This window comes from Columba livia, chromosome 1 (assembly GCF_036013475.1).
Source record: "Columba livia isolate bColLiv1 breed racing homer chromosome 1, bColLiv1.pat.W.v2, whole genome shotgun sequence".
Lineage (NCBI taxonomy): Eukaryota > Metazoa > Chordata > Aves > Columbiformes > Columbidae > Columba > Columba livia.
Window position 1 is genome coordinate 37,756,927 of NC_088602.1, and position 14,121 is coordinate 37,771,047.

General features: G+C 35.0%; 1 protein-coding gene across 1 annotated transcript in view; it reads right to left on the reverse strand.

Annotated features, from left to right (window-relative positions):
* Window positions 1-14,121, reverse strand: part of DIAPH3 (diaphanous related formin 3) — a 221,911-nt gene that overhangs the window by 113,539 nt on the left and 94,251 nt on the right. Inside the window, exons 18-20 of the mRNA XM_065055221.1 lie at window positions 11,539-11,634; window positions 10,504-10,598; window positions 8,954-9,055 (exon numbers count right to left, since the gene is read on the reverse strand). Of these exons, the coding sequence (XP_064911293.1) occupies window positions 8,954-9,055; window positions 10,504-10,598; window positions 11,539-11,634 (293 nt within the window). The remainder of the gene's footprint in view (window positions 1-8,953; window positions 9,056-10,503; window positions 10,599-11,538; window positions 11,635-14,121) is intronic.

Below are 14,121 nucleotides of genomic sequence, written 5' to 3' on the forward strand. Positions count from 1 at the left end.
ATTGGATCATTCTTAATTAACCTGTATTTGAGTAACTGATCTCCATTACTTCTTTTTGTTCTTATTTTTTAAAAGTTCTACAAAACTATTAACCATAACTCAGAATAGCATTTAACTTGGACTTCCTATCTATTTACAAGATAGTCTGGCATTTAAAAGGGTTCATAAGAGTTCTTGTTGAAAATCTACTCTATAGTAACATTTCCCAATAAACCAGCCCATCTAGAAACTTTTAATTTTCTTCAACATACCTATATTTTTCTTTTATTTGTCATCTATAAGTTCTTTTCCTGTGAAAACTGAATTGCACCTCCATGGTCCAAATCTGCTTATTTTAACTATTCTTTATACTTAAAATTACCCATGGTGGAGTATCTCCTTTTAAGTTTCTCTCAAAAGGATATCTAAATGAACATTATTTTTTCTGAAGTTATCAGAATCTTCACTTGGCAGCCAAAAAGGGGCTTCAGATGTCCTAAGCAAGAGATAAGAAAAGCAAGGCTGTCCCCAGGTGAGTCAACAGCGGACTCATGCCAGAACACTGTCAGTGCCTGGAGTACAAAGGAAAAACATACTCTAATGGAGCGGAACTGAAGCAACATTAGACGTTAGCTTAGCTCACACAGCCAGAGAAGGGCTCTGCTGCTCCTGGAAAGCCACACAGGGGGAAAACAAAACAAACCCACAAACAAACAAACAAAACGAAGCCCCACCACAATAAAGAAATACACAGCTAAAACAGATACGCATATTGGTTTCTCTCTCAGCTGTAACTGGACCCATGTTGCATAGTCATCAATGCTTAAGACAGACACCGTGCTGTGCCACCCAGACAAAACTCTTGAAGTCAAAAGGAAGCTGAAACTTGAGATGACCAAATAATAGCTAGCAGAGGGGACAATATAACTATGGGCAAGTAAATATGAAACACTCTTCAACTTCTGGCAGGCAACTGTCCAGTATTTCACAGAACTAGGAGAAAAAACTGAGGCAATGAGGCTGTCAGGGCTTTAGTATAAGGACACAAGAACAGCGCTGACAAATACACTGAGGGCTGTAGGCCTCAGTCTTTGAAATAAGTGACTGAGAATTCCACACACAGACAGGACCACTTCTTTGTACAATGCAATTTTGAAAGAGACCAGCCTTTAAAGAATTTCACACAATTAAGATAAGAAACTTTTACCAGTTGAAGAGTAAAGGAGAGAAGGAAATTTAAATTAAAAAAAAGGCAGAAAATTTGTTTACATGTGGAAGATGGAAGGACAAAAACCAGCAATGAGCTCATCATCAACAGTGGAACACAAGGAAAATACAAACTGTCAGTGCTGTTAACAGGAATAAAGACAGGTAATAACATCATTAAACTTATATTTGGATAAGAGTCCTTGGATAGATTGCTACAGCAGAGTGAATGTCTAAATGAAAGGTGAGATGTATTCTAAAGAACATGCAATTGACCAAGTTTTGAAGTAAAAAATTCAGAGAGAAAAAAAGTTACTGCAAACATGAATGGAGATAACAGTATTTGGTAAGTGTTTCTGTTTGTCCAAAAACTTAAGGAGAAAGGTAAATATTTGGCAAAGACAGACAAACTGTTTGCAATAAGAAAAAAGAACTAAAAGTTTTAAATCTGCTTGACAACAAAATCTATGATCATAAAAAAAGTGAAGATGACAAAAAGCAAAAGAAAAGCAACTGCTATATCAATCAATGATCATAAGTGTTGTCTATAAGGTATTTCAGACAGAAAAATACTGCAGATGGTTAAAGCATGAGACGTGTCCTACAGAAAATTTCCTCATGAATCTTTATCATACAAAAGAATTACCTTACACTGCTTTAACAGTGCAAGAAATTTCTTGATACACTTGCCTAATCCTCTTTTACAAACTTTTTGCAAAAAAATACATAGCATAGTTTAGCGCAAAAAGTGCAGTCACGTAAATATTTCTGTACCTAATAAACTTTTAGAAATGCCAAACACAAAGAGCTACGTTAAAAAAGGCTTTATTTTAATAAAGATTTCCAAAGTCCAGTTAGTTATTCCAGAAATCTCATTTGTTATTTAGTAAAAATATTATCTTTAACTGGAATAAATCCGCATTTGTTCATATTCTTTATTTTCCTTCTAAAAAACAGATTCTAAACTATTGCTTGACATCCCAAAATTTCTTATTTCTGTGATTCCAACCCTCCTTTCACTAGAATACTCAAAAAAACTTGTAAGATGCATAACATCAGTTTAATTATAGTATTCTGACAGTATTCAAAACCTCAGCAGTGGTTTCTGATTCACTTCTTGTCTGCGAGGACCAAAAAAAAGGAAGAATCACAGACAAACAGGAAAAAGAATGCAAGAGTGTTCTCCAGTGTTTTGTCATCTTGTTCATGAGGCAGAAAGATATTTAATCGCTATACTTCAAGAACTCAGTTTCTTCTTTACCACATGAATTTTAGCAAAAATAGTTCATTGTTTCAGCACTTTATAATCTCTTATGCAAAAAGACTCAAGGAAATAGGCTATATGGTATACATTAGGTATAATTAAATAAAGGGCTGGATAAAATTACGTAACCACGAAAGTCTTTGCAGAACATGTCTGAAATGCAAAGTGTCACTGTGGATGGCAAACGCTTTGGGTTTTGTTTCAGGTGAAACCAAGTATACACCTGTACTCAGCTGCAAGGCTTGAATGGTGGTATGGCAATAGTTCATCAGTGGAAATCCATTAAACAGGTTACTGCATTTAAAGCATCAGTCATGATTAATAAATCTAACTAATAACTACTGTATTAACTTCACTGAAAACAAATGAGATGACATTATTTAATTATCTACTCCTTTATTTGATACAATGACAGAGACTACATCCAAAATTAGAAAATATTCTGTAAATCAATATGTTTTGCTCAATAGGAAAGAACTACTTGCAGAACAAATCAACGTTGCTAAATGTTTGAAGTCCTAAAGTGACATAGTACTTATATCGCCCATCAGAGAAAGCACCAGGAAAAAATAAAATTAAATAAATAAATAAATAAACAAACAAACACAACAACAAAGAAAACAACCTTCTGTCAACAGTCATCTACCAAGACGATCATCTAGCTGAAACCCCATTCTTATTAGATGGGTCTTGCATTGAAAGTGTGTTGTCATATGGCTAGTCATTTCTAAACATGAAGATAATCTTCATCATTCACATGTTTTATAGAATATATCACCCAATATCAGTCATATTCAATGAAACTTCCAAGAAAATAACATGATAGTTAGGCTGCTCTAGGAGGAAGTTTATTGCACTGAGTAAAACCAAGTACAAGACAATAACTGTAACAAACCAAAATGCAACTGGATATCTAAATTTCAGCAAGCACAAGCATACTTCATCGAGAATTTGAGCAACGAAATACTGCATTCAAACCAAGATCAAGTTAAGATAAAACTATTACATGAAGCTAAGTTAAGCACTTAATAAGATGAACACGTTTAATACAGTTTTCACAAAATACTTCATGAATGCATGGAAGCTCCCCCTCCCACCCTCAAAAAAAGAAAATGAAAGTAACCCAAACTCCACAGTAATAGTTGATGGTATCTATGTTCTGAGACATCAACCTGGAGTAAGTGAAGGAAATAATGTAGAGGAAAATAAAGTAGTTTATCTAAGGAAAACCTAAAGTCTGGAAAAGATGATAAGGGTAATAAAGGATTTACTTTAAACTTACTGCTGAATGAACAGAAAACATAAAAGTGCAAAATAACTTAAGAATAAGAGGATAATTGCAGAAACCACAAAAGCAACCTATTGAGTCACTACAAAAAGAAAAACAAAACCTCAAGCCACACTCATGAAGGGACACTGAACTGTTTAAGAGTCATGTCCTCAATGTCTTTAAGCCAACAACAAAAGTTAATTAACTTCGGTTGAAGTGAAACCTACAGTACTGTAAGTCACAGCACGCCAGTTTCACAATAAGTGTCTAGCTGTTTCTTTCAGAATACCATATCTTGACTTTGAATTCAAAGTCAGAAGGACAAAAGAGGGCTTCATTATAATTATCAGTTTATTCACTACTTCGGCTCTTCCTTGGAAGTCAAATAGTTTAGTCGTTCCCTTAATCATAACTTTAGACCAAATTAACGTGGGATCTCTGAATTCTCTGAAATGCCATTGCTACAGGACATTAATCAGCTAAAAGACAAACCTGAAAGTAACGTATAGTATGTTTGTTTGATTCTCCTCATTTGAAGATATTAGCAAAAAATAAGGCATAAACCAGCTATTTTAAGGAAAAACAAACAAAAACCAACAACAAAACACAACAAATACGCTTACAAGATTCGTATTTATGTCAACAGCAGTACTTAAAAAAAATTAGTATAAGTTCTCAGCCCACTGCCCAGCGAGACTAAAACAAAAGATAAAGAGAGCCAGACAGATATTGAAGAACTTTGATGAAACACAAAAACATAAGATTCCATTTACAAAGAGTAAAACAAGTGGCTCCTTCAAAACTTCCTGCCTTCAAGAGAAATGAAAAATATATCATGTTAAAAACTGATTGTAGCTTGTTCTCTAAAAGAAGCTCTACTGTATGAATAGAAGGTATGACACTAGAAAAATGGTGCCTTTCAAATTTATTTGTACTTGAATACTACCAGGTTTAAAACAACAACAACAAACACACACAACAAACAAACAAACAAACAAAAAGCAAAAGTATGGCGAAATTAAAAAAAAAACACTATTGTGTAAGATTTAAGAAAAGTGTGAATTAACTTGCAGGGGTGCTTTAAAATGTATCTTTTACAAAATTATTTACAGGTACTGCTGAAATGGGAGTAATTAAAGGATTAATGTGACTGAACTAAGTAATACAAATGTGTTCAGAAATGTTATTACTTCCAGATTCCAGAAAGGTTTGCTGGCTATTAAGTAGACCACCATTTTACTTCCCAACTGAATTACCTTTTTAGACAAAACTGATCTGGATAGCCAATTCTATAGTTGTACAATAGTGAGGATACTGTTAGCGTTACAGGGACAATAATATGGTATTAAAACCACTGCCAAAAAGGGCTCAAATACTACAGGAGTCTTGATGAAAGAATGAAGACTAGAGATTATTCAATAAACATAGAAAATAACACTTGTTATGATGGTTTGATGACAGAAAAAACAAAACAAAACAAAAACACCACTTTTTTCCCCATAATCCAATTTGCTTTCCAAAAGACATCTATTAAGTACTAGAGGGCTCCTGATCAACTGCAAAATGTTGACAACCTAAATTTCAAATTTGTTTGTATGTCCAATTGCAGTAAATCTGACATTTTTGAAGAACAAAAGACAGGTTTGTCAGTTGGGTAAGGCTCAAAATATGAAATAAAAACAGCAAAGCAAGCTTTAACCAATGTGGAATTAATTTTTAAATGTCTTATTTGAAACAATGTCTATTCTTGATAATAAAGTTAAAAATACATTTGCTACTTAACTTTGTATTTTACTAATTCAGCTAAAATGCATAACCTTGCAAGAAATTGTCCTATATAAGTATTTCCCCAATGAGTCAGTTACATAAATAACACTGTTAGAATGATTTGGCACCATCAAATAGGTGTCTGCTCCTCAGCCAGTCCAGTTCATGGTCAAATTTACTGGTGTAAATCTACCTTTATTGGCATTTTGCCATAATTTGTCAGGCTCAAGTGAACCTGCTGAAGTTCAGGCATACTTATCTCTGTCATCCTGGCAGACATAGTTTGAAACAAGGTTATCGGGGAGAAGCATCGTGCTCACGCTACTTTAATTCAGCACAGGACACCTGAATTTTTCTCAGTAAGCCTGACGCATATGAGCCTCTCCTCCACGTCAACAATCTACCCCTTCAGTTTTCTAACATTAAATTTTTCCGGAAACCCACGAACTTTTAATATTACTGGACAAAAGTGCATAGAGCTGAATTCCAGATTAGATTCAAGTGTTTCATTTTTTTTTAAACTAAAAACTAATGTTTGATGTTTACATAAAACTTAAAACCCCAAAATGTTACCATAGAGTCCAATTCTGACAAGCACAGAAAGACTTGTCAGCTGTGGCATCAACTGAGCCAGGAACTCTACCAACAGATTTTATTCATTACATAGGGAAATTTCATTCCCACCTCATACATGATTGAGATATAGGCCTATGCAGAAACATATTTTTAGGAAACATATGTACTACAATACATTAAATTTTGAACATGTGCGACTCCAGACTAAATCTAGTATATCTGATTTTTAATTTCATCAGATTCTTTAACAGCATTTAAGACAAAGACATATTTTTGAGAATAAGGAAGAAGTTTGGAGAATCTAACATAGCTGTTTTACCCTACAGGATTTGAAAAAAAATTTTGGAGAGAAGATGAAAGTGAAAGGATGGAGTTAACTCTTCTATAAGATAAGAAGCCTTCCATACCATACATCTGACTGTGTATTCCAGGAATGCCCAATTACCATCTGCTGTATATCGGTTGCAGTATTAGTTCACATTCAAGGATAAATAATATGCAAGTGAGAAAAATAAAAGTTCAAAGCCCAGAAGCATGGAATATCTAAAGATAATTTGACATGTCAGAATGCATAATTAAAGTAAATGTAAATTATTTTTTAAAATTATTAAAGTGATTCTTCACAGGTATGAGGTTTTTTTTGGTTGTGGTCTTCTGTTTTGCTTTTTTTAAATGCGACATTAATATACTGATGTATCTCAGCTTTACATTGATTACCACAACTGGGTACATAAACGTAAGAATGCTCATTTATAAAATTACAGATTTAAAACAAATTTTACAGCTGGAGAACTGATGCAAACATAATCATAATTTTCACAGCCTCCTCCCAATTCTCACCACCAAAGGTTAAATTTTGTTGGTCATGGTGGATTTAACTGTCAACCTGTTTCTCTCTTTTTAAAGGTCTATAATATAAACTAGACTGAAAACAAATCTAAAACTTATGGTGAAACCTACCTTTCTGAAACTATTGCTATTTAATGAATTGAATAAACAAATATTATAAGCAAATAAGTGAAAAGGTAATAATTTCTTTGTCTTCAGATCTTCTGTGTTCTTTCCAAGCAACAGAGATGCTGAAAGCATTCGTTTCACATCTCATAAAACAACAAAATATGTTTTGACTGCATTTTTTCTTGGTTGAGGGAGGACACTCCTTTTAAAGGATCTCAGAGACCTATTCAATGACCTCTTGAGATAAGTGGTGTTAATTTAATCAAATAAAGTAAGGTTCAGAACGAGATGAATTATAAATAGATGCCTTGAATGTCTGATAAAATCTCAACAAGAAATAAAACACAAAAAAAATGTATTAGCTTTTTAACTAGGCAATTTGGACCAAGGGAAATTGATAATTTGGCTTCAAACAGAAAATCATGTATTAAAATCTTGGAAATAAATAAAAGCATTAAAAACAGTGGTGTTCTTCCTCTTTCTTTTCTGCAGTTAGAAGACTCCCAAGACTGCCAACACCAGCACTACATTAGATGTACGATGACTGTTAAACATGGATCAAAAATGAACAGCAGCAACAGCTTTCAGCAAAAGCATGACTTCAGAACTAGGCTGGATTTTTGTGTGTTTGGTTGGTTGGCTTGGGTTTTTTTTATTATTGTTTTTGTTTGTTTGTTTGATACTCAAAGAAGACTGTGTCACATCTGCAACTGGCACCAATTCAGCATGGTGGTGTTTCCTGATCAGACCAATGTTCTTCAGCTGACTCAGAATACTGACCACTGCTCTTATATTCCATACCTGTACTCCAGCTGTTCCAATATTTACTACAGGTATTTGATATCCGCACAGAAAACTATCAACAGCAATTGCCTACTCTTACAAAGACTCCTTTTCCTGAAGCCCACAGATACAACTCCCAACAGGGAAATCCTCCCAGATGAAGCTAACAATGACCATCTTAGCTTGAAACACTAGAAGTGGACAAGAAAAATGAAAGACTTATATAGGTATATGCACCTAGGAAAAGAAATAGCCTTATTCTGTGTTTGTCTGGATGAAACCAATTATGAATTACGTGCTATATAGAAATTTTATCCAAACTATATTTCTGCAAAAAGCATCAACTGCCAGCAGGGAACTAGCAGTATTTTCTTTTATCTCTTCCTTTCCTCCTTTGTTAATTCAACCTGAGAGATATGAGAAGTGTATTTACCCGCGGGAATGGAAAAAGTGACTACAAGTACTCATGACAGAACATACTATGAAATAGAGAAAGAAGGAGAAAGAATACATTAACATGGTGATAACTACAGTATTTTCTTCTCATTTACATGGAGAACAGAAAGAAAAAGATCAGTGTAGAAAACTTCACTCAAAAAGTTAACATTCAAACAAAATTAAAGCAAATGTCTTTTAGCTATAGAAATTCAAAACCAAAACTCTGTATCTCCCAGTGAAACTTTGGCGCAGAAAATACCAGTGTTGGTTTGGGTTTTGGGTTGGGTTTTTGTTTGTGTTTTTTGTTGTTGGTGGTGATGGGTTCTGTTCTTTTTGTTGTTTCTTTTTTTTGGGGGGGGCGCGGGTTGTGGTTTATGTTTGGTTGGCTTTGGGTATTTTTGTGGTGTGTTTTTGTTGGTCTTGATTTGGTTGGTTGTTTGGGTTTTTTTGTGACGCAGGAAGGGGGATTGGTAAACTAAATCAGCTTTTTAAAGAAAGACAATCCCACACGATTCCAGCTGTAATATTCCAACATTCAGGCCTTTCACATCCATGGATATGCCCACTAAAAGTCAGATTAAAAGGCAGCACTTGTACTCTTCTCCCAGTCTGGAACCCTCTCACATTTAGGAAGAAGCAGCTGGTATTGTTTCTATAATATATTAAAACTGCTTTCCAGGAAAGGACAAAAATGGTAACAAAACAGAACTCACCACAACTCCAAACTGCTCCGGCTCAGACAAGTTATTATACTCATTCTTGAACTTGGACAATGCATTCAGCTGTTCTTGTTCAGGAAGATGTTTTATTAAATTCTATCAAGAAAAGTAAAATAGGCTTTAAAAATCTTGAATTCTATGTTGCTTGAATTATTGCAGGCAAATGGCATTACACACCCATCATTACCACACACTTCAAAGACAACACTCTGCCCTGAAGACAGTAGCATATTTCAAGAAAGGATCAGAAAGGCTAATTCTAGCATTTCCCCATTACTTGATGGAAAAGGCAGACATTTCAGTTCAGTCAAAATCTGTTTTATTACAATGCAAGTAAATAGCTTTTGTGATATACAAGCAACAGGCTGCTTCATTATATTGCTGAGGACCTAATTTTACTAACAGACTAAATTCCAACTGTTGAAAAACAGTGGTAAGGTCTAATAGCATGAGAGAGTCCCAGAGCAAGCATGGACTATCTGAGACAGAGTTGAAGCTGAACGTAACAGCATAGCATGTTCCATCTCTCAGCTTTTCATGCTATTTTAGACCATTTCTAGTTTTATTCCAAAAAAAACAAAGATACACATCATGCTTCTTTTGAGCATGAAGAAAACCTTTAAAAAGAAAAGCGACCTAAATGTAAACTAGAATAAACAAACAGCTTAGAGGTATAAACTGCTCTGTTCATCTTAATAACCTTAAAGTATTAATAATAGTTTCTGTGCCAGTATTAACTGTATCATTGAATGAAATAGAGGCCTATACCACAATTATATGCACTGTCACTGAAGATGATGGCTCATGTTTGATCCTTCAAAAATTTCTTAAGAGAAACATTCTTCAAATCAATAAATTAATCAGTAGACAAGCTCCTTTTAAAGGAAAGTGAGGTCTAACTAGATCAACAGAGTTTAAAGATGTTAGAAATCCAAGCTTGAAGAAGTGAGGGCCAAAATGCATGCGGAAAGGAAAGGAGCATGCTAAACATTGCAGAGTCTCCTCACTAGGACCTTATTTTGACATTCCAATACTGTGGAAATTTATTTTGCAAGCAAAGTGTACGAATATAGATTTGCCTTGTTTTGACCTTCGCATACAAATTGCTGAGTGTTACAGTATGAGTCACACATTTGAATATCAAAGAGCCTTAATGCATTAGGAAATAGAGACTGTCTTAGTCTATGTCCAGGCCTCAGCTTATTAACCTATGTGGTATACTGCTTCTTATAGAACTTGCTTAGCACAACCCACTTAGCATATGTAACTATGTTTGCTTAGGCCATAACTGTGAACTTCTGAATTTTCTGCCCAGTTGAGAAAAGAGGGGCCCCAGAGTCAGTTCAAGTCAGAAGACAAGGGAGCTTTGATCGCCAGCAGAAGCTGCATCCCTAGAGAGAAGTGAAGGAACAGAATAGCATGTCTGAGGACAAGAAACAGCAGAATGTGAGAACTTATTAATGTTTTGGCTTTTTAGCTACAAGTTTCTATTTAATGAGAGGCTTACCCTGAAATATTTGGATTCAAAGTGTCTTTTTCCTTACCTGAATCATGGACTCTGATAGCTGTGTTTCATCTACTTCCAATATCATCATTTTGATTTCCTCATAAGGCACTCGGAAAGAGCCAAGGAAAATTGCTAAAACAAAGATTCCACACATAATGAAGAAAGACAACAAACTTTTTCTACTTACAAAACACAAGTTAAACAGCCTACAGCATTTACAGGTTAATAAAGACTATGCAAAGTAATACAGATAAAAAAAATTAAAAATTAAATGTATTTTTAATTACTGTTCTGTAATTCCAGCCCCCTCCATCCATTCGTTATGCAAAACATCGAGCATCACAGAAAACCTCCAGAAGCGGACAGTGACAAGTCTACTCTGCAGGATAATCTTTGCTGTTACAGTATTTTATGCTGAAGTGACAATTAGACTTTTTTCCATGGTCTTGTAAGAGCTTTCTCTTAAAAAAAAAGCATCATGAGAAACATAACCCATATAAACAATTAAAAAACAAAATGTTCTTATAAACACTGTTTATTCATTCACTACATCCATTCGTTTCCTATTTTATCTGTGCTGGCATTTAGAAACCTATTCCTTACAGCACTCCTCTCCACCAAAACTTCATAATCTTTATTTGCATACTAGCACATAGTAGTGATTATTGCCTTATTTCTAGAAAGTACATAAGAGATGGCCACACTTCTTGTAGACATTATTGTTGTTTTGCTAGGGGAGCATGGGGGGCGTAGTGGGACAGGCAGTATTGCTTGATGCATATGTTGAAAATATAGATAGATAATTAGATATATAGCTGTATGCTTGTACTTCGATGTATACAAAAGATAATAATTTCAGTCTTAAACAAGGGAAAACCTTTAACTGTTTTCTGGGTATTTTGGAATGTGTTTCAGTTGTATCAGCTCTAATGTCTGGGTTTAACACCAATGTGCACACATTCTCACACGCTTTAAACAAAAAGTGGTTACCAGGCAGCCAGACAAAAGAGAAAGACATTTTTATGGAACATCTAGACAACGTTACTTCGTCATAAAACCAGACTCTACTTACACAGATTCTGTGCAATCTTTGGGTCCAAAACTTTTAATTCTTTGATTCGTTTCTTAATGGATTTCTTTTCTTCAAAGTCCTCCTCCTCTTTTTTTACTGCCAAAGTAAACACAAATACACTCACTGTTTACTCTTAATATTTAGAGTAAACATTAATGAATTCAGAAAACATATTTGCTATCAAACACAGTTCACAAAGAACATATCATAGAATATACAGACAAAAAAATACAGAGGTTTTGCATTTATTCCTTGTATTCACAAAATTATTGCTCTTCAGTCAAATTTTTCAGCTTGTCAGCCTTCTAGAAAAATATATATTTTTTTTTAATAGAAACTGAATAAAGATGTTAATGGTAATTGTACAAATGGTCTAAAGGTCATGAAAGTCATATTTAAAATACTATGCAACATACTTCAGTCAGCCTGGCCAGGTCACCATTCTGAACTGGATTTTACCAATAACAAATCTTAAAGAAGATATGTCAATATGCCTCAGAAATAAGCAATAAAGAACTAACCCAAATTTTAAGTATTATTGTGACAGCTTTTGTCTAAATACATGCACCAAAATTATCAAAGGCGACCGAATCATTAAAAACTTAATATTACCTTATGATATAAATGAGTGTATACCTATTTTCTTATCTCCTCCAAAAATATATATTTCTAAACATATGATGTAACCACCATATTATAAAATACCACAAAGTGATTGTATAAACATACATTAACACTGCTGGAAATTTTGGTTTATTCTTTCTTTTCAGAAAATAATTCATAAAATAGGATCTCCGAAATGCATTATATAAGCTGAATTTATTTCTCATTATTCGCACATTGTCATAAGAATTTCACTTAAAATAACTGCATAGGCATGATAATGTATTAGTAGGAAGCATTCCAATTATTATGCAAACAAATGAAAATACCAAAACCACACAAATCTTTCCTTAAATCCAACTTGGTTGTCCTTATTTATTTTCTTTTTTTTTTTTTTCCTCTTTTTTTCCTCTCCCAGCACAAATCTTCACCATCAAATGTTATTCACCCTATGTATTACTATTGTTTATCTGATTATCTATACTCTCTCACAAATGAAATAAGTTTCCATGCTTTTACAGCATGATTGTTCCAAATTAAGTTATACGTGCTTCAAATATTTGAGAGTAGGGTAGAATGCTGTAATAAAGGTATAAGGTATGTATATATATGTATAAACGTATATGCTACTGACTTCTGAAGGAGATGGATATAGATGAGAGGTCTTGTCAGGCAGACACAGGATTAACATTTCTAGCTCACTGATGATTCCTGAGAAAACTAGATGTAACATGAATTATCAAGAGGATTTCCCTAAGCTGAAATGACTTCTGTCAATTTTAAGCTTTGAGAGCTATGTCATTCTTAAAAATGTTTTCCTAAGCACAATAAGTTTCGCCTAGGTTTGGGACACAGACTAAATGACCTCTTGAGGTCTTTGAGCTTTGTTGTCTGGGATACTACCAAAGACATAAGAACTAAAAGACTTCACACAGTGACTGAAGGGACTAGATTCTATTCCCTATTCTATTCCCTTTGGAGTTGGTTGAGACACAAATTTGAATCATCTTCTAAATCACTTCTTATACTCTACACCAGGCAGGCAGCATGATGATCCACTTGAGGACATGACAGAGTGCAAAAAAGAACGTGGTATTCTGAAAAATGAAATTACTGAGCTAAGGCTTAAAGCAGTCCTTGCAAGCCAGACTGATACCCAGGGTTCCAGTAAATCACAGAATATCCTGAGTTGGAAGGAACCCACAAGGATCATCAAGTCCAACTCCTGTCCCTGCATATGACAACCTGATAGTTCACACCATGTGTCTGAGGGTGTTGTTCAGTCTCTTCTTGAACACTGTCAGGCTCGGGGCCGTGACACCTCCCTGGGGAGCCTGTTCCAGTGCTCCACCACCCTCTGGGGGAAGAACCTTTTCCTAATGTCCAACCTAAACCTCCCCTGGCACATCTTCCTGCCATTCCTTCAGGTTCTGTCATTGGTCACCAGAGACAAGAGATCAGTACCTGCCCCTCCTCCTCCCCTTGTGAGGAAGCTGTAGCTGCCACGAGGTCTCCTCCAGGCTGAACACACCAAGTGACTTTAGCTGCTCCTCTTATGGTCTCCTCTCCAAACCCTTCACCAACTTCGTAGCCCTGTTCTGGATACTCTCCAGTAGCTTTATATCCTTTTATAAATGGGTTACAAAGCCGCAGTCCTCCTCTTTTCTTTTTCTCCCCAGCCTACCCACAGCAACCAGTTGGCCCAGAATTTCTTTTAGCACAGATTTAACAGAAAGGTTACCATTCTCCTGTCCCAGGAAAAACGACACAGTGCTTATTATGCAGGTGAAAGCAAAAGAAGTAGGTTATAACCATCAACGTGATAACTCAATATCCCATGCTCAAAAGGAAGAGAATGGCATTTGAGCTACTGGATAAAAAGGAGGCTAACACTAAAGCTTCACTTTTATCTGGTTATGCTTTAAGAAGAGCCCCTACAGAACCCAGAAGGGCATGTCAGGGGCTAAAAATCTCAACATC